The sequence below is a fragment of the Manacus candei genome, unplaced genomic scaffold (genome assembly GCF_025592945.1).
Source record: "Manacus candei isolate 608988 ecotype Guabito, Panama unplaced genomic scaffold, ASM2559294v1 h1tg000048l, whole genome shotgun sequence".
NCBI lineage: Eukaryota > Metazoa > Chordata > Aves > Passeriformes > Pipridae > Manacus > Manacus candei.
Genome location: NW_026138096.1, coordinates 7,470,410 through 7,491,867, shown reverse-complemented (window position 1 = coordinate 7,491,867; position 21,458 = coordinate 7,470,410). Strand labels below are relative to the sequence as shown.

The 21,458-nt window shown below is 40.6% G+C and overlaps 1 protein-coding gene across 1 annotated transcript in view; it reads right to left on the bottom strand.

The window, feature by feature from the left end:
- Window positions 1-17,389: 17,389 nt before the first annotated feature.
- Window positions 17,390-21,458, bottom strand: part of POLN (DNA polymerase nu) — a 93,789-nt gene continuing 89,720 nt past the window's right edge. The window contains exons 23-24 of the mRNA XM_051798567.1: window positions 20,458-20,519; window positions 17,390-18,045 (exon numbers count right to left, since the gene is read on the bottom strand). Of these exons, the coding sequence (XP_051654527.1) occupies window positions 17,977-18,045; window positions 20,458-20,519 (131 nt within the window). The 3' untranslated portion in view covers window positions 17,390-17,976. The remainder of the gene's footprint in view (window positions 18,046-20,457; window positions 20,520-21,458) is intronic.

Sequence of the window (21,458 nt, the reverse complement as noted above, 5' to 3'; positions counted from 1 at the left end):
TGCCCTGCCTGGCCCTGGCCACCAGGCACAGGGCTGCCTCAGTGGCCAGGGCCTCCACATGCTGCTTGAGCACTCACCCAAAATCCCACCTGAGATCCAAGGTAGCTCTGAGGGACATCCCATTGAAGCAGAGTTCAAGCAAAACTGTTATTGAGGAGGATACTTTTGTGGTGGAGATGCATCTGAGGGGGTTCCCTGAGCCACACAAGTCCCTTTCTCTCCCCTACACCTGTGCAGTACCTTATGTAAAAACCAGCATAAATGGGCTGTTCCCTGCTGGTTGTGTGTGAGACCTACAGGATGCTATTTCTGACCAACTCTGGAACATCTTTGTGAGGCAGAGAATCTCTGGCCTTCCATTTGGGGAGGGGAAATGGGGCTCCAGCCTTCAGTCCAATTAGATACAGCTGGAATAAACTGATAGCTGCTGAAATGGCCTCTGGGGATGTCTGTTCCTGAACAGCAGTTTCTGGAGGCAGTTATAAATGCTGCAGGAGGGCCCTGCCAGCCAGCTCAGGGACACCCAGGCAAGATCCTGCTGGCAGCCTGGCTCTGGAGATCACCCAGGGAGCACCCCCAGCAAGGGCACTGGGGGCCATCCCCCTCCCAGGAGTGTAGGTTGAAGCTTTGGGATGTGCAGGGTTATCTGGCTGAACAGTCAGGCAGGGATGTGGAGCATAAGGTTAATGCCTTTGCCATGTGGATCCGGCCCCTGACAATTTCCTCGGTGCAGACCCCGATAGCAGTATCTCAGAGGAGTGTGCAGTACACCTCTGGGACTGATAGCAAGTATTGTGGGATTTGGGGAGGTTCTGGGGAGAAACAGCTCGAAGTTCATGCATGTGCACAAGCTTTAATTTATACCAGAGCTAAAAAAATCATCTCTACCCTAAAACTGCCTCAGTGAAATTACAGAAAAGTGGCAACAAAAGCTGTGTTGGTTTTAGAAGCTGGAGTGTGGGTGTGCTGTGTGCCTTAAAGCACTTCAATTAACTGCTAATTGGGCTCAGACTCTTCACCAACAGGCCATACATCCCTGTCCTGGTCTCTTTCACCCTTCTTGGTGACTTTCTCCTGATAAAAAAAATTAGAATTCATGGGGACAAGGACTTTGCCTCCACACCCAGTGTTTCCAGGCACATGGCTCATGCTGTGGATGAGACAGGACCTTGTGACCCTCTTCCCTGTTGCAGACTTCCCAGTACACCCACCGCTCACGTGCACTTTAATGCCTCCTAAAAAGCCAAGGCAAAGCAGCAACACAAGCCCACCCCTCTGCTGCAGCCGTGGCCTCCCCTCAGGGGCTTGGTGCTCTCCCAAAGGAAGGGAAGGAGGTTGAGGCTGGAATCGGGCAGGGTGGCCCCCAGATCTAACAGCTGAGCACATCCAACCCACAAAACTGCTTTTATCTCAGCCAAACAGCCACAAAATGTCCCATCTGCCTACCTGTCTATCCAGCTATCCACCTTTGTCCATCCACCCATCTGTCCTGTCCCACCTTTTGCCAAGAGACAGAGCTGTCTCCTGGACAGCTCCTTGCTGCTGGCTGGCTTTTGTCTGTCGGGCTGAGCAAAGGGTGCTGTGGCAAGATCTGGGGGCCTCTGGCTTTTCCCCAGTCTCCCCTGTGTCCCCACAGCTGCAGGGGTCGGGGTCATTTCATATCTAGGCTTCACCAGGAGTCATAAACTGGACCTCCCTTTGCTTATCTGAGCAGCAAGGGCTGACCAGCAGCAAGGAGGATTATGTGACCCTGTGCCTTATGATTGTGTCTTTTAGTTCAGGCTTAGGTGACTGAGTTTATCAGGTAGGGTATATTTGGGTAGTGATGCACTTGTAGCAGTGCAAGCAGTGAGTGTGGTCACCACAGCGGGACACGTGGTCTGGCCCTGTGGCTGGACACCCAGTCCTGCTGCTCCAGGCTGCATTTCTCCTCCAGCAATCACTCCCCTTTACAAGCCATCCCACCACCACCTGCCAGTCTGACAGAAAGCTCTCACTTGTCTACTTAGTTACTGCCAGAGTCTCCTTGGAGTGCTCCTGAGGACATGCAGGAGTCACCCAGAAGTTTCCTTCACCTCTCTGGAGTCTTTCTGCTACATTTCTCTCTCTACTCCCTTAAGCATCTCTCTGGTTCACAACACTCCCTCTGCCCCCCCGCCACCTCTGTTACACGAGTGTTAGATACCATAATTACCATCTTTTCCATTTTAACACATAGAAAAAACTCATGAGGGTGAAGGTGTCCTATCCCAAAGATTATTTTTTATTGCAGCTCTTTACAACACTACTGGCCAAAGAAGCAAAGCAAACCAGCTTCGTTTTACTGCCCCATCATCTCAAGGTATGATTACACTCCCCTGGGAAGCAAACACCTCAAGGAGAGCTTCTGTTTGGAATGGACTCCTCATCAAGGAGGGTGAGGCACCACAGGAGGTTTGCTTGTCTCCCCAGGGTCCTGACAACCCCTGTTTTGTGTAATTGCCAGGATGCATTCAGGCCCTGGCAGTTCTTGTCACCAAAGCTTTCCAGGTTGATATTCCTACAAGATGAAATCTGTAGACTTATCAGCTCTGCCAACAGCAATTGCATATAAAATGTTGGAATATGAACTATTAGCATGGGGAGAAAATGGCCATATTTATGGTCATTTGTGATAATACAATTTCTTATGAAATTTGTCAAATTTGTCAGGAAATTAACCTATTAATTTCTTTGTGATAGATTTTCGTTATTTTCTGTGCTTGACTGCATTTGCAAAGTCAATAAAGTAAAATTTAGCACCTGATGTCAGTTACAACAGAAGAGGGATGAGCTTTGTAGAGAGATAAATCTTCTCATCTGGGTGTCAAAGGCAGGGTCAGATGAATCACGCTCCAGAAGTGTTCATTTCTCTCCATTAATGACCAGTCCAAGGTGTGTCTAGACTGGCCCAGCAGTAGATGTCTATCCTAGAAATACCTAAGGTGAGATAAATCCTAACATGATGCCTCTGAAGAGAAGCTTAATTGTACCAGAGAACTCAGGGAAGCTGAAGGACAAATTATCGGTTTCTTCAGCAAAAATTCATTGGTGCTTTAAAGGTAAGTGGTTTTATTCAATCCCCAAAGCTTAAAGACTTAACAGGGAACTATGTTCCTGGTTGTTAAAGAATCAAAGGTTTGATTCTATGGTAAAGACAAATTACTTGCAAAAGCTCAGGTGGTCATTAGTCAGGTCCAGCTGCATTGGTTAGCTGCACTGTGGTTCCATCTACTAGAGAGAAGTGTGAAAATCAATTATTCACCCCTAGTACTTATATTACATTTATATTACTTAGATTTTTTTTTTTAACCTAAACAGGAAAGAACTGATAGAGTAGGAAAAGAATAAACAGCTGCTCTGTGTTTCTCTGCAGAGAGGTAAGTGGGATGGAAGAAAGGAACACTACAGCAAATTGAATTATCTTTCGTTTCTCTTTATTGGTTTTATGTTGTCACTCATATTTTATCTCACAGCAACACTGAATAATAGCCATTAAAAATCAAGATAATTCTTTCAATTCCATTGTTTAGGGACCACTTTGGTTTACATCTGGTGGATTTCTCAGTAAAAACAGAAGCTCCTACAGCCTTCTAAGCTGAAGAGATCTTGTTTCTCAAGAACAGGGAAGAATGGTCTGTATGATGAGACAGGTTTCCATTAATAACTTTTTTGTGTTTTTTCCTTTGTGGAAAGGTAAAGAAAACAAAGAAAAAAGTAGATACTTAAGTCTTACAGATTGTGACTTCTTTAGGAACATGTTAAGGAACAGAAGAAAATCTAGAAGTCAGTGGACCATTTAAAACCCTGTAAGTAATGTGCATAGGAAGACATTTGGGCAGAGCATCAAGGGGAAGAGGATTCAGTATTGGACCAGGACCCACAAAGTGCAAGGATGGATCCTACCCCCACCTGGGAAAGTATGTTCTCACCAAAGCATCAAAGAGTGTTTGAAGGAGGGACGAGTAAACAGTTACAAATGCTTGTTCTTGGCCTTTTCCAAGCATGATGTCCCATCAGTGATGAGCCTCTCCACCCGCTTTTAAAGCAAGGGGGGTCTCAAAGCTATTAGAGAGTCATTAGAAAGGGAAGGTCAAGCCTTCAAACCCAAAAAGATCACACCAGAAAATGAATTTAGGATTGGATGCCCTCTTCAGATACTGATTTTCTTCTTTTTATTTTTTTTCATGGATATAGAGGAGCTGAGCAATCCAAGAGGTGTTTGTAGGGTTTAGGCTGCTTTGGTCTGACAAAAGCCCTGTGCCTTGTATAGTGACCTCGTGCTGCATGTGAAAACTGCACAATTAGCTAAATTTTTACTCCATCTCTGAAGGTGGGTGAGAGGCTCCAAAACCAGGAGACTTTGTGCCAAGGCTCTGAGAGCTGAACACATGGTGTGTGCGAGGGGAGCAGGGTCAGGTCTGCCACTGTGGATGCCCTGAGGCAAACAGTCTCCAGCTGACACTGTGGGCATATCCCATGGTGAATATACACAGAGACAACTGCATGATAGAGAAGCAGCTCTTCCTTTCATTTTAGTGCAGTATAGCCAGCAAAACATCACCTGAAATAACTTTGAGGTTAACACAGGGAAAAAAAAAAACAGACTGTGATTCTACTTCACATTGCAAAGATTAGCTTTCTGTTCAAAATATTCTCTTAATGCAAGAAAAGCATTATTGCTAGCCTGCATGTATGTCAGTTCATATCAAAACTCATAAATACATATGTATTTCTGTAATGCAGCTAACTTTTTTTTCTCTTATGAATGCACAGATGTATATTATACACCTACCTCTTCCACTGAGTCCACTGTAAGAAATAACCCAACTGGAGATACATCTTTTGCACTGCCAAATGTGATAAATGGGGTTCAAATGGCAGGGAAAATTATACTGACCTACCCCTACCTCCATTCTCATTAAGTTTTAGATATTATACACAGAAGAAAAAAAGTAGCTCTGTTCATCAGATTCTGTTTCAGATAATGTTAGGTGGGATGTCAGTGTCCTGGGAAGGGTAGGAGCTGAAAATAGGGTGAGAAAATGAAAAAAAAAAAAAAAAAGAAGGAAAAAAAAGGAAAGGAGAAACACCACCCACCCCCCCCCACTGACAACTAGTTTATACAAATACAGTAGTGTGAAAACTTTCCAGTAGCTGTTCTGTAACTTTGGTTCCCAGACAGCAAAAATTTGTATGGCTGGCACTTGGGCACATTAAACTGCAGCAAAAATGTCCTTGATAGCCTATTAAATTTTCACAAGGCTGAGGTGTTTCTCACTGACACTAGGTTTGAACTTTTTATCATTGCAGTTTTAGTCTCCTAAATCTGAATTAACAGGCCTATGATTATCACACACCACCTCCTTCAGCCTGGCCCTGGGGAGGAGGACTGCAATTCCCCCTTGTGCTTCAGGTCTACTGCAGTGTTTAGAACCGTTATTTGAGATTTTGGGCATTCTGGCAAGACTCCCTCCCTGTGACTTGCAGAAATACTGCATTTAGTGAAGGCAGATGCTGGTTTTTCACGCTCTTTTTAACAGAAACACAGTAGATTTTGATATGAATAGTAATGCTCTCCAGAAATACAAAGGACATGATTCAGCTGGCTAAACATGAGGATGTAGTATCATTTGAGACACCTGTGTTTAGATGACTTGAAGTGAGCCCAGCCAGGCTGTGAGCATTGCTCTGGGAGACCTGACAAGCTGGAGAGGCAAACAGTATTGTTGTCTTCTCCCTTACTCTCATGATGAGTCATTTAGGTTTATTATATGCTCTGTTTGCGTGGCAAATGTGAACAAGTCACATAGATAACTTGAGCACTTGCAAGTTATGTAGGCTACAAAAATAAATATTTTTCCCCCTCTGGGACTGTTTGTCTTCCTAGACTCTGAACATCTGAGAAGCACAGCTCAATCACATGACTATCCAATATTTCTATAGTAGCCTTTTAATTAATATCACTGTCATGACACCTCTAGTCCTAGGAATGTGCCATGCCTGTGCCTAATTTAAAAAAAAAAAAAAAAGATAGCTTTCAATAGGACAAATAATAGTGAAATGAGCAGGGTACATGATAAAACAGTTCCTTTGTCATTCACTTAAGCAAAAGTAATCAAAACACTTCACTGTGCTAATAAACTGCAAAATTATTCATTGAGATGGCTTGTTCCTTCATCATGTCATAGCCTCAAAGGATTTGTCACCAGAGCTTCCGCACAGATTTTCAGTATTTTTTGCATATGTAAAGAAGTCTTAAGGGAAAACAGCACAGAAGCTCAGGCCCTACAAAAGGCCACGTCAGATGCGTAAGAGCTGTGAACTTAATATACTTCGAGCATGCTAATATAGAATAATGTATCTAAGTGTGTCTTGTTTTCCTTCCTGTACTAAAAAACTCGTTCTTAGGAAACTATTTTTAAAAGTTGTGTGTTTAAACTAAAGACATATTTTTTCACTGATGTGCAATAGCCGAATACTCCCTGTATGTAAACAGCTACATGTAGAATTGGAGGCTGCAAAGCTCATTCTTCAAGCATTTGGGTGGCAGGCCAGAGGCTGCAGAGCTTTGCTTGCAGTGTTGTTTGTTATTGTATAAAATCTATGTTAGGTGAAACATGAGGTTGACATAAGGGACAATGTTCAAGATTGTTTCTTTGTTCCCCTTCCTCTAAATTAAAGAATGTTACATCTGTTTACATTCACTCTGTCACTAACGAGTTCAATAAAGGTTGTGTGATTTCCATGCCGCAGAGCTGATGAAGTCAAGTTCAAGCCACTGACACTGGTGCATCTTGCTCTGAACAAGATGCTCTAAACCACAGTGGTTGTAGCTGCAACGTGGCCTTCAGTGTGCAGGTCCCAAACACAGAGTGGGGTTACCTCTGCCCATTGCATGCATTTTAAGAGATGGATCAGAGTATCTTTGCCCCTCTTCCCCCTTTTCCTTCAGGAATACCCACTGAGTGAGACTTTAAAGGAATTCCCATAAATCTGCAGGAGATGTTCCTGCAGAGCTTCCCACAGGACCTTCACTGGAGTAGTTACCTTCCCAAATGGCTTCTGCAGCCCATGCTGTGCTCCCTGCTGTTCCCACACCACTGAGCTACCTAAAGTGTACTAAGAGGGAATCCTTGTTATGGACATGGAAGCATTTGCTGACATTTAATATAGTAACTTTTTGGTCAGTTTATTGGGACATGAAGTTCTTGGAAGTGAAGTACCTATCAGTGTTATTTTCCTGGCAAAATGTTTTAATCAAGGAAAGCCATTTATATCCTACTTAATTATTATTTCTGGGAGTGCTGCTAGAATTAGACATTTAACTTGTAAACATCAAGCATTTTGTCTATTCTGCTCAGTTTAATAAAACTCATAATGACTTCTACCCACAAACCATCCCAATTATTACAAGCCCAGGTCTTCAAATGGATTGGTTCAATTTAGTTTATGAACAGATAAAGAACCTGTGTGGCTCTGGCACTGGAGTCCTTTAGGGTGGATCATCAAAGGCCACGTTCAGAGCAGGTGACTCAAAACCAGTCTCTACAGACAAGGCATGTCAGAGTCTGAGGAAAACAGGACAGGAAATATTTTCCTATGAAATCTGTTTAATACAGCTTACCTTGGGAATGGCTTCTTGCTTGTGTCCTCACTGCCATCACTGCCAGATGCTGCTCATACACAGCCCTGTGCCACACCCTGATGGAACAAGAGGACCACTGATCATTCCACATGGAATTGATCTGAAAACCTTGGTTCTCTGCAAGCAAAAATTGAGATCTATCCCAGCCCACACTGTGAAGAGGAATGGCCTTTAAGCAATAAGTTGTCTGGAAGGGTAGTGGTATGACCTGATGGCTCAGATGAAATTTTAAACAACCTTAGGCGAGAAATCATGATGGACTTCAGGATACACACCGGGAGGGCTGCTCTGAATTGTGGTTCTTCTCTAAATCTCTTGCAGGTGCTAAAACTACAAAGCAGGCTTGAGACTTTGGATCCCTGCAGTGATGTCTAAGTTCAGTTATCAGTAGCAAAGGGTTCAAAACTTTCCTGCTGCTTAACTGTAGGAAGCAGAAAGACAGAGGCTTCTTTATAGCATCTCCATGCTTTTTGAGTTGAGTCTTTTCCATGCAGGTTTCCTTTAGGCTCTGTTTTATCCATTGAATTCTGTCATATCACTAGTCTTTGGGGAAGGGAACCCACATTTTTCAACTGCATATCAAGAAGGGTTTTCAAAACTGACTTTTAGTCCAATAGTTTTATGAACTGGGCAATATGATGGTTTGCTTCCCCATTTCTGCAAGGCAGGAAAAGGAAATATCTGAAGATTAAACACTTGACCTACAATGTGAGGTTCATGTAGGCAGTAAAAGGATTTCAATTCCTCAGTTTCCTCCCTATGACTAATGTGTTTAACTGCACCACAAACAGGACAATGCTTTAAGCTGCCAGACTGGGAAATAAAAAAAGCAACACAAGTATAAAAAGAGACTTTGCTGTTTCTGAGAAATGAATGTCCTTGGACTAAGAAGTAAAAAATGTCTTTGGCAACTGTTAGGTACAGAAGTATCAATGAGAAAAAAAAAAAGCAGGAGGTAGAGTAAAATGGGGAGTGAATAACACCTGCTGCTAAGATAATTTATTGAATAATTGAAATATAAGTAAACTAGAAAAGAATTTTAAGGCCAAGAGATCCCACAAAAATAGCTTAAGTGCTCATTCTTAACTCAGATTATGGAGGGGAAGCAGGGACAAGAAAGTACACTCCTGTCTCTGTACCATTAGTGTGGAGCATGAAGAAGGACATGGAATGATGAAAAAAGTGAAAAGCCTTCCAGCCCAAGGGCAAAAGGTGGGCATTTCACTGGAATGTACCTGGAATGTACCTATGGGCAATGGCACAACATTCGTTGTGAGAGTTCGTTCTACTTTGTTCTGGTTTACACACAAAGACATGTTTAGAACCATGAATCATTTCCCAGACTGGAGACTGGCTGCAGAGTCCAGGCTTTTCTGTGGGATGCAGTAACTTGGACAGTTACACACAGTTGTGTTCTTTTCTGTTTTTTTTTTTTCTTTTGTCTCTCTATCTCTGGCAGAGCAAATATTGATTAGTTCATAAGCAGTGGCCAACCCCATGAGGGAGCACAGAAAGCTCCTCAGCAGAACATCCTGTAATCAGGTGATTCATGCATTCCTGTGAGTGATGGATGTTGAAAGCCTTTCAGTGAGAAAGGTTTCCTACACTTTGTAGATAAAAGGACAGGAGCAGCAGCAACAGCCATTGCTCTGACTGCCTTTTGAAGGAAGAAACTGCCTTGTCAATGTTAGAAGGAAAAGCCATGGATATCAGTCGCAAGGACGTGAATCCCCGAAGTTGGCACTTAAATCCCAGAGGGGCAGAATCAATCACTTCCCTGTATACAGTTTTTTTTGAGCAGGCTACTTGGATATTCAGAGGGCTGGAAAACAAGGGATAGATCTTGGGCATTTTATGGAGTGATGAGTGTATATCTGATCCTAAAAATGCTGTGTGACACTAACAGTCTGCCAGCTCCTGCTGCTTCTGTCAGTAATCCTGATACTAACAGCTGATAAAATGAGGGGTCAGTAGTTCATTTGACCCAAGCTGGACTTCTAAATAAGCAAAGATAAATTGCCCAGCTCAGTAGGTCGTTTCTCCCTGCGTGGCAAGGATGGACACGCCAAATGCATGAGCAGGAAATGGAGCGCTGGGGCTGGGGTGGGCTGGGATACACAAACACACTGTATGGCCAGTCCCAGAGGTGTGAGATGCACTGTATTGCACACAAAAGCTAATGCATTCCAGATTGTGCCTGTCAAGTGCTGATGGCTTTCAAAGGATCCATCCTTATACTCACCTTTGAGTAAGACACAGATGTGTGGTTTTGCTCTTTCCATGCTCCCAAACGAACTGATAGCAATAGTTAGAATAGAGTCTTCAGAAAGGAAAAAAAAAAAATCAGTGTTTCTGGTTGAAAAAATAAAAATCAACATGTAGATATCTCACAGTGATGAGTTCTGCTAGGTGCACCACAAGAAGTATTTGGTATTATGAGCCTTTTGGCCCATTTTGTGATTTGAGCTTGCAGGTTGCAGAGGCATGTTTTCCTCAAAACTGAAGCAGAGGGAAAAGTAATTGCTAAAGTCAAAACTGTGTACCTTAATCATAGTAGGATACATGGAAATTATATTTTAAGAAATTCAACTGTTGCCCAACATCAAAACCCAGCAATTTCTATTGGAAGGCTGATGACCACAGACTTTACTCCCTGCCCAGTCTTAAGGAGCTGCCTGCAAATCAACCTGGGAATAGTGTTTTCTGTCTTTATGACTTACTGATCTTGTAACTTGTTTCAGGGAAAAGACCCTTATTTGTATGTTACTGTGTTTAAGCAATGGTGGAGTTATGTGTATGTTATATACAATACCTTCATATGTTACATATAAAAAGGGTGACATGTGTAAGAGAATGTGTCAAAACCTCCACCAGTTGAACAGCAAATGATGTGCAAAGATACAGATAAACATTTCCAGAGCCAATGTACCTGGGAGTTTCACCTCACCCAGCTGAAGGCGCCTCCTTGAGGCTTGTGGAGGGGACTCTTGTCACCAGTCCTCAGCCAGTGATCACCCACCCTGTCCAAGAGCTTTTTCACCAAGATGTGCCCCATTTCAAAGTTCCTAATAAAGCTTGCTGAGCAACACACTGATGCAGTCATTTCTGTAACACGTCATCCATAAGGAATTGGCAGTGAACAGCCATTGGCATGTAAGGAGATGTGTGGGGAGGAAGGAAATCAACAAAGAGAAGTCTGGAGAGATTGAACACTACTATTTTTTGCTTGACCAAACGATCAAGATCCTTTAAAGAGCAAGGGTGGGTCAGAAGAAAACTCTTAACTGTTGTTTTTCAGTATGAAGAAAAATCCATCTGCACTAGTTGAGACAGACTCCATCAGAAAACTCCAGTTTCTCCATCCTAGTAAAACTCTAGTGATTAAAAAACATCATTATGGACTCTTTCCCAAAGGCAAGTTAGAACATGGCACTGTCATCCAGGCCAACTGCAGAATTGGACCGGGTGGGATTATAGCTGGGAATGACTCAGGAGGAAAGCAGGGTGCTTCATGTCTGTTATTGGCAGCTCCTAAGACTCCCAGGATAATTCAGGTTGGTAAGGATCTCTGGCAGTCTTCTATCCCCAGTTGAAAGCAAGGCCTTCAAGGAGATGTATGGCCGGGATCTTTATTTCTTCTCGCGTAGCACAGAGTCTGTCCGGAACGAGCAGCACACGCTGTACTGGAACCACCGTCATTCTGCATTAGGGATGTAAACTGAGGGCCTGATTTGCTGCCATCGTTGCAGAGCCAATGGCACCTTTTCTGTTGCTGTATGTACTGCGCTCAAGGCCTTGACTCCAGAACTAGGGCTGGAGTGGATCCCAATGGGCTGCTCAGCCTGTGTCCCTGGTCTGAAGCAGGATCAATGAAGCAAAAGTATATTGTGACACGTATTTGTCAGTCCTGATCTAGAAATGTGTAGTAGTAAACATCTGAAAGCTCTAAAAGCTAGTAAACATCACTAGCATCCTTTTGAAAGACTTGCTTAACAACTTCCCTAGTTATACCTTGCTGAAATGTCATCATCATCATGGCTGGGCTTTGCGAACGAAGATTTGGGAAGGGTCTCTACCCATGTTTGTTACAAGTGCGCTGGTGGCTAAAAAGGCCGATACGAGACAGGCACGTCTGGTTGCAAAAGGCACAGCAGAAAGACTCTTGCTGAAATGTAAGCCCCTCTTTTCTGTTCTACCTCCAGAGGACCTGTAGAGCAGTTCATTGCCATCTTTATGATAGCCCATCTCATACTGGATGACTGCGTTCAGATCTCCTGTCTTCTCAAGGTCAAATGACTTAAACTCTTGCAGCCTTTCCTCACAGGTGATATTGTCTGTAGCTCTGATCATTCTTGTTGCTCTCCTATGGCTTCCTGTTGCTCCACCTACTTTCTGAAATGCAGTTCTGCAAACTGGGCAGAGCATTCAGCCAAGCCCTTGCTGGGGCTGAAGTGAGTGGAGGGATTGGTTATACCCCTCTTGATCACTGTACAAACACCTAGAAACCCCCTGGTCTTTCCCTGAAATTGATACCTAACGAGCGGTTCCCTACATTTTGGGAAATATGTTGCCTACATTTGGGTAGCTAACTGGTTTTGCTTTTGCATGAAGCTTTGCACTTATCCTCACTGAATCGCTTCTTTTTATTAATCTTATACTATTATTCCACCATGTTAAAATCCTTTTGAATTATAAACCTGTTGGCCAGGAGGATTTAATGCAAGATTTCAATTCTACAAAAGCAGTATAAACAGGAATCAAGAGCTTCTAGGAAAGAAATATATGACTAATTATCAGAAAAATATTTGGTTTATTGTGCAATTATAGATGTCTGCCCAGACTGGAGGGGTAGGATGAATTAAAGAGGTGATTACCAACCTGATTACCAGGGAATGGAAGGCATTAAAGTATATGGATAATGCCAGGAGAAGGTTAAAGTTTAGGTCACATATGAGAGGAAGTGGAAGGACTAGAAAAAGATTCAACTCCAAAAGAAAAATCAAATGCATAACAAGCTGTAGTATCAGAAGCAGGAAACACAGCCAGAGAATTTGACTAAAGCCCAACATTTACAACACTTTTTTAACCTCATCTGTGACCCACAGAGGCCCCAAGGGAAAATGTTGACTTCTCCCAGCTCATGTGTTACAAAAGCTCATTATATTTAAAGGAAAACCTCCCTGGGAAGCTTATTTAATTTAACATCACGGTTCAAGTGAATGGATGGGAAGATAAACAGAGATGGGGATTGCTGGCAGGCAAGTAGGGTGGCCCAGCTTTCAAACTGCTGCAGAATTTATTCACTGTTAAAAAATTAAGTTCTTATAGGTGTCCTTCACAGGCAGTTTGGAGTCAATCATCAGTCTCAGCTGGCTTTGGGGCATAACTTGGAGTTAAAAAGAGAAGGAAAAAAAATTCTGGCAGAAGTCCTGAGGACACTTGTCTTCTTCACCTAACCAGATACCAATAAGACTTTTAGGATAAATCAGCAATTAACTAATTTCTGGACTCAGCTGGATGTGGACTAATGGATCAGTGCAAAGAGGCCAAGGTAACCCAGGGAGATATTTAATTTTGTCTCAGTCAATTCTGTGCAGAAAGGCAGTGTAGCAGGCAGCAGCCACTCGTGGGGAGGATGGAGGTTGATTCTCAGGAGTCTCTAAGTACAGTTCTCTGCTTAACACACAAATTGGGAAATGGGATTGTAATCTGATGCATGACACTTTTGAATAATTAGATGTGAGAAATTCAGCATGCACAACAGATGAAGCTGCCAAAAAATGAAGGGGGAAAAAAACTCGGAGAATTTCCACAGATCATTTTTGATAACATGGAAAAATGGATCATGAGATGAACTACAGTAAAAATAGAGTTAGCCAGAAAACAATCTCCAAAATGCCATAAATGCACAGATTTCATGCCACATGGTAGAAGGAAGTGAACAGAGGGCACAAAGGTTAGAGGTAGAAAGACAAGCAGCTCTTTTTCTTTAACTTGTGGACAATTAATAGTGAGAGTTCTACTACCAATAATAACATTATCTATGAAGTGCAGGGGAAAGGTTGAGAGTGGATTAAATTATCAGTGCAGACAGAAAAAGCTGAGGAAGAAAGAAGCTAAAATTTGTCCAACTAATTAGCCTTGAATGGAGAAGGTGACATGGAAAAATGCACCAAAAGTGTGTGAATGCTGGCTGGAAGCTGGATGTCCAAAACATAAGCAGAGAGGATAACAAATTGCCTGGACTTAAGGTAGATAATAAAGACAAACTTGGTAACACAAGAGGGTCTTACAAAAACGCGTGGCAGACGTGCACTGGTCTCAAGAGAACCAGCTGACAGTGGCTGTTGTTTCCAGTAGAGATGAGCTGACCAGGCTGGGGACGTTTCCCAGGAAGGCAAAGAACAGGACATGACTGAAATTTATTTTAAACCCCAGAAATGCACTCTCTACTAAAACTACTGCAGAATGGCAGAAAGAACGGATTCCATTCCACTCCCTGAATGTTTCTGACAACCTGCTAATACCAAAAGGAAGTATGCCAGCCAAAAGTGAGCCTGTGAGCCAGGGAACATAGTAAATGCTGGCACAGAATGAGGCAATACAGGTGGGAAGGAGGAATGAAATCCCAAAACATTTCTGGGGCTTCTTCTGGTATGGCACTATATACTTCAATGTGGTGCAGCAGAATATTTGAAGGGAATGTCTGGTTTTTCTTCCATCCAGATGACTGCTGATACGCCTTGTCCAACCGAGGAATGACATAAGACAAAACTTCAGGTTAGATGAGACTTCAGGAGGTCTCTAGTCCAACTTCCTGCTCAAAGTAGAGTGAGTCGTGAGGTCAAAACCAGGTTACTCAGGGATTTGTCCAGACTGGTCTTCTAATGGTGAAGTGAGAGAAGATGTTTTAGGCCATTGAGAAAATATATCAGGAAGCTACAATACAACCTTGAACCCATTCTGTGGCCTCCTTTTCAAATCAGATTAAACAGGAAATGAGAAGAACAGGTTTTGACTCCCAAAACATGAAAAAAGTTTACTTTTAAGGGTCCTTTCTCAATCATTACAATGAAGAGATGATGTCCTGGATGCTCTAGCAGATTCAATCTCTTAATCTAGTCTCAGGTTTGAAAAACAGACATTTTTTCCTCCTCATGTGTAAAATGTCTTGCTCACATAAAATCTGAGACCAGTGCTTGAGGTGTGGTTATTATCAAGTAGGACCAACACTCAAGATCAGTCATGCCATCCCACAGTGGTGTGTGGACATTGGAAGATTTGCAAGCAGGCAAGTATTGGCCATGTCATCCATGCAAACACCAGCAAAGAGCTGTGTTGTTCCATTTCCCCCAGACACTGAGTTAAAGTATGTTCAAATAGCCCTCCTTCTCCACTACTCCACGTGGCAGCTGAAGAGATTTACAGATGATCTAAGGGAACATTCAGGCCACAATAGACACACCTAAAATTAAACCCAAAGACACAAATCAGTTCAAAAGGGGTTATTATTGTGTTCAGAGAATCAATTAATGAAATTTCTGCTCACAAAGGATATCTGAACCTCAGTACAACCAGTTATTTCCCTCTCCCCATCTAGTCTGAGATTTCTCAGGTTCATTGATTAGTACTTTTGCAGGGTTTTGCAATTCAAAAAGAAGTTTTGTTTCTTGCTCTCCCAGTACTTCAAGGGTTGTGAGAAAAAGGGAATCATTCTAGAGATCAAGAGTTTTAAGGATGGAAAAGGGCTCTTATGGTTGTTCCTGTTCAAGTCTAACCATGTCTTAAAGTCCCTTTCAGGCAGAACCAAAATAACCTGAAAAGGTGGTCTTTTATTATAATAAGGGTCTTGAGTTCTCTGGTGTGAAATTATTGTGCTGCCCAAAGGAATTCCTGGCAGTCATCACATACTGAGCTGTTTCACCTGCATTTATTTGGGAGGAAATCTGTGGTCAAGACTGGCCTTGCTTCCCTATAATAGCTCTTTAGATTCAGACCTTGCCTAAGGTTTGGAAAAACTGCTCTGCCCAGATTTTATAGTTACACATAGATCAGCACACAAGTGTGATAAAAGTGATGCCTTGTGCAGAGGACCTTGCTGGGAAATGATTGCAAACATTACTCTTTCTCAAGAGGAGAAAGTTTTCTCAGTTTCTTTACTGGAGAATCAGGAACACTGGAAAGATATATTGAGTTCACAGTATGCATCCCGCAAGTTGTGGGGACACAAACTGCACCAAGTCTTGAGATCTTGGTCAGCAGCCATCCTCCAAAATTATGCCAGTTTGCCTTTTGTTCTCACACCAGTGCACACAGAATGACCCCTTGGACACGTGTGAAAAAGTGGTGCCTTATTGCTTGGTCCTCCTCCTTTTGTTAGCTGACTCTTTGGAAATTTAAAACCATGAAGAAACTGTGACACAAGGAGAATAAAATATTAACTTTGCCTGCTGTATGACAACCTCTACAAAGTGCACACGTCTGGGGAACTGTGACTGACAGTCTTTTGTGAAAGGTTGTGTTTGAAAATTTGTTCTGTATGGTGACCTCTGCATTTCTGTAGCTTCATATTTGAACAGATGTCAATTCACACAAGTGGATCGAGGTTCTTTTTGTTCTTAAGCATGTTTTTGTTATTTGTTAGGCTGAAGGGTGTTCCTAGCGTTGTTCAGGACTTGAAAAAATACAACATCTAGTTTAAAAGTAGGCATCCTAAGAAAAATACACAAGGTGGAAATCAGCTGGGAATGTAGAAAAAAATGATGACTTCCTCCATATAGTGGGAAGGTCAGCAATGTAGCCTTAGAGGAACTGGGCTTAATTAGTACAGGCCTTCCGAAAACAGTAGGTCTTCAAGAGGAGTGGAACACATGAGACAGCAGAACAATTCACACTTGTTCAATGCCACTGCAAACACAGAAGGCTTGAAAATAGCAAAAAGCATAAGAAAATTAGTGCAGCCTCTTCTCTGTTGGAAAGGTGGAATCAGGCCCTCTGCTCACACAACCTGGCAAAGTGTCACAGCCACCCAGGCTGGACCCCCCAGCCAAGGAGCTGCCTCCCATTAATATGCAGAAGGTTCTGACTTCACTTACATGATCACTGCCAATCTTATAACTGTAAGAATCCATTTTTAGAAACGACTGATTCACTTCAGCTGACAGGTTATGTATGATTAATAAGCAACATAAGAAAACAATGTTTAATAGTTTAATGCCTTTAAGTACAATGCAAAATTATTTAATTGTACAAATTAAAAATGCTGAAAAGTCTTTGTAATCATACATTTCTAAAATTTAAATTGTATTACTTTGATAATTTGATGTCTAATGCTGAAACATACCGAACACCTCTTAAAAGTTTTGTGCTTGACTTCAACTTCTGAATAATTAGCAGTAGACTTTGAGGACAGTTTCATATTCCACAAGCATGGAGACAGAATTTGTAAAACAGTAATGTTATGAAACAAGCTCATTTAAAGAATAAACTCTACTGAAAACCAAATTATCAATAAAAAATCCAAACATTAGAGTAAAAGTCTGAATCCTTAGATGCACAAGGCTAAATCCTAAAATTTATCTATACAATATTTAGTATTACATAAGTAATAAAAGTAATAAATTGGGCAAAACTGTAATACTTCCTCTAAAGTATGCTGAGATTACAGTGTGCAAATTGAGTTTGAAATTAACTCAATTGACAACAATCTGGTTATTTTTATTGCATTTAGGCTTCTAGTTTTGTTTACTTGTTTTACTCCAAAATTCTAGATAAAAATCAAGTTCATTTCCAAAGGACTCTTTTTCTAACTCTGGGGAACAGGACATTTAATATGTGATGAACACCAAGCATCTGCATTCTACTCACAAAATACAAAATAAGCTGAATACAACAGTTAAGCATTTGCTGATACAGTTCAAATAGTGCCAGTGTAAAAGTATTTTTACACAAGCACCTCACAAAATATTTAACATTAAAGTCTAAACATCCCTCTAACTCAAATATGTTTGTGATGTTCCCAAAGGGTTAATATTGTCTTATTTCATTTCTTACATGTAGTAATTTAGCTCTGAACAAAAGCAGCTCCCCGCTGGTTACCTTGGCTAAAGGAAACACAATGAACTGGTAAAAACCAGTTTTATCTCACTGCTGTTGCCTAGGGCTACAGACAAAATGAAGTAAAAAAATTCACATGCAGAGTATTAGGTGCTTATGAAAGATCCAGCAGCGCTGTTGCCTAGTGATTCAGTGAGGAATCAGCACAGGCCAATGAGGTGTTCGGGTACTGAATAACATCCCCGATGGCTGCTTTACATCTCCTGCAATTCTGTCATACACCCCCATGATTTCCCAGTGGTGAGAATCACTTTCAAGGGAACCTGTCAGAATAAAAAAAACAATAAACATTTAAACAAACAAACACATCACAAATAGCAAGATTACTATTTTTGCTTTTCCCTTTGGATGTTGATACTGCTCTAGATTACATACCTATCCATCATGCAATGTTCTTAATTTCTATTAATACTCAATCATTGCAACAATTTTGATTAAAATACCTTAACAATTAAGACTAACCTTTAGTTTTGAAATTGCAAATACATGTTACTGAATTGCAAGGAATATGCTAACGCAAAACTCATCTGATCATGCTTTTCAAAAGAGCTACAAAATCATCATGATGATTTTGATGTTTATCATCAGCAACTTTGTCAGTAATGCATAAAGATACTATGGTGGGGTTTTTTTTACCACCTACTTTTCAAATTCTGGGGTATTTTTATTGTTGCTTTGGTTTAATTTCAGTTTGTTTTGCAGTTCGTGGTGCTCTGGTACACAGTAAATTTGCTGACATGAAAGCTGCCTCATTAGCAAGGACTGTTTTGGAAAAAAAGCTACTTCAAAGATAAAGCATTCTTTACCTCAAAGAGGAAAAAGAGCTCTCTCCCCATTAAGACTGTATGTGTGCTCTACTTTAGTGACATTTTGTCTCCATATTAAAAAATAATATTCATATTAACAGAGCACATAACACATATTTAGTTAAAGTAAGTCTGCTGAAGGAAAGCAGGAGCATTTCACAAAAACCTTTTCATCTTCAGCATCTCTAACCCTTAAAGACATATTCGTACTGTATAGAAGGGTAAACAACATGAATAAAAATACAGACTTCTTTTTAAAAGATCACTCCCAATTTCTTCTCTGAGATCAAGCTGTTGGTATGTTATGTTATCTATCTGGCCTTTGTCATTGATCTCTTTGTATGCTTCAGAGGAAGATGAAGTATCTTCATGATGCACGTAGTCTAGCGTGCTGTAGGAGTAAAAGTATGTCAGGACTCCTACAGTAATTTGCTCGGGAAAAGAAGACCAAACAAGGGTAATGAAATGTATCTCTCCAAATACTTCTCTCGCCTACTAAAAAGTCCTGATCTTTGAGCCGCCTATTGTCCAGGAATGTTTCCTTTCACCTATTAAAACATAGTTGGGGGTTTAATTTAAACAGAGAATTATTGTTCTGATAGGAATGGCATACTGAATCCATTTGCTGATGCATCGGGATGAATTTGTCAGTGTGTGACAGTAAAACACCTTAGACAGAGGGGAATAAGACTGTTTGTCCCATTTTGTCCACAGGACATTGAAACCTTCTGCCAGCTAATGGTTAGTCTGAAACATGTAACACGAAAATTATAGTCTGCACATGTAATTTTGAACATTCTCAGTAAGCATGTAAACATTTGTCTTTCTTAGAAACCTATTAAAGTGTTCATATTTATTTCATGGCCATGATTTCCTCAGGCAAAGTATGCACATTGTTGCCTGTCAAAAAGCTACCAAAAAGTCTTCTAAGGAAGAACTATACTGTTGCTATTAGATTTATATGTCACCAATATTACCATATTTATTTTTATGAACTTTATAGCAGTGTGAGTGTAAATACATGCTTTTAATTACAATTAAAAATATTTAAATGTAGTATAGCTTGAAATTAAAGGTAATTAAAATATTTATGTGTAGTATACCTTGAAAAACACTCTTGCTTCTCTTTTTCTTTTGAGGAATTTGTAACAAAAGAAGCTAGGCAAACACAGGTGTACAATGTAATCAACCTATAGAAATGCAGTTTGTAAAGCTTGGGAGTGTTTTCTATCAAGCAACAAAAGCTGAGCAGTAGGCAAGGGTGAAGGGTACCAGTAGAGAGAGAAATATAATTATTTTATAAAATAATTACAATTAGGTTCAATACATAGAGAGATAAAATAGCTATTTACTCAGCTATTTACTCAGTTTTTACAGATGTTGGTCTGATAGATGATCCCCTCTACTTTGACCAGTGACCAAGGATTTCGTCTGCTTTGTCTGTTAGGCACCCACATGGAAATGTTAAATAGACCCCTTTTCTAAGTGAAAATTACTGAAGAAAGATCTTTTGCAATATTTTTTCAACAGTAACAAATGCCTGGCACATCTAGAAAGCCTATTAAAGGGACATATTTTTCACTGTACCACACCCAACAAAATTTCACGGTAATGAATGAAATAGATTTTGAAATTACCATACTGCATTGCTAAGACAATCTCACTTTCCAAAAGGAAGGCTGACTTTCTTTCAGTTATTTTCCCTTAGAATTGTTATAGTAATTTTAAAAAGCAATTACCCACAAATATGAAAATGAAACAAATGAAGTGGAAGGCAAAATAGTTTTTGCTAGATTCTTGATATGATGACGAAAATATACAAGGCTAAGCATGCCTGAGACAGTAATGGAAATTCAAAATTATCCCTACCTTTAGTGGCACTTCCAAGGCTGTTGTTTGCTGCAGGGACTCCATTGTTCTTTTTACCAGTGCTGTAAGGTTAATTTGAAAACCTACAGCTTTATTTTCCATGTTAGCATTGTTATGTACATATATATAAAAAAATCACATGCTTTATATTTTCCTATATAGTACTTGCATTTCTGTGTAAAAAAAAAATTACCATTTACAAATTTGTCAGATTATTTTTAAGTTATATTTTATCTCTTATGGAAGCTTCAATTTCTTATTTTAAACTGAATTTTACAGTAAAATTTGCAGAATTATTTAACTTCTATATCCCATATATAAATAAGTACAGCATTAATATATTTCATATAGAGTACATACAGCATGTATGAGTGCTGAATTTCTCAGCTTTTAAGTTCAGTACTCATAACTATATGTTTGGTTACATTTTATACGTTTTAATTTTTTTGTGTGGCCATAAAACTCAACTAAAAAGAAAAGAAAAAGCTAGGGAAAAAAACCACTAGAAGTCTGAACTTTTTAAAATATCTTTTTCTTCAAAGTAAAAAGATCAGAGCCAAAGTTTAAAAAAATCTTCCCTGTGGGATAGTGGAGCTCTCAAGCATCTAAACAATTAAACTTCAGTATAATTCATGTAACTTAACAACTCATCATGCCATAACACTATGCTCACTATTACTGTGCAAATGCATCTGTAATTATTCCAAATCAATCACTTGGGATCAGATTTGTCATCACTGGTCCTGCTAATTAGTGTTTTGCTTGACAAAGATTGCTGCTGCGACACATATTGTTCTAATAAAAATCAAAGAGAGATTGAGTGGATAAACAGTTTTTTTTAAAAAAAGTAATTTTTGGCTAGTGAAAGTGAAATAGGAATACCAGGCGGCCCCAGAACACAAGATATGGAGCAACCTCCACTGCTCTGACAGGATGGATGACTAAATAGTGGATGTGGTCATGTGCCTCACAGAAGTGAGGGACAGCAGGGAATGGGATAC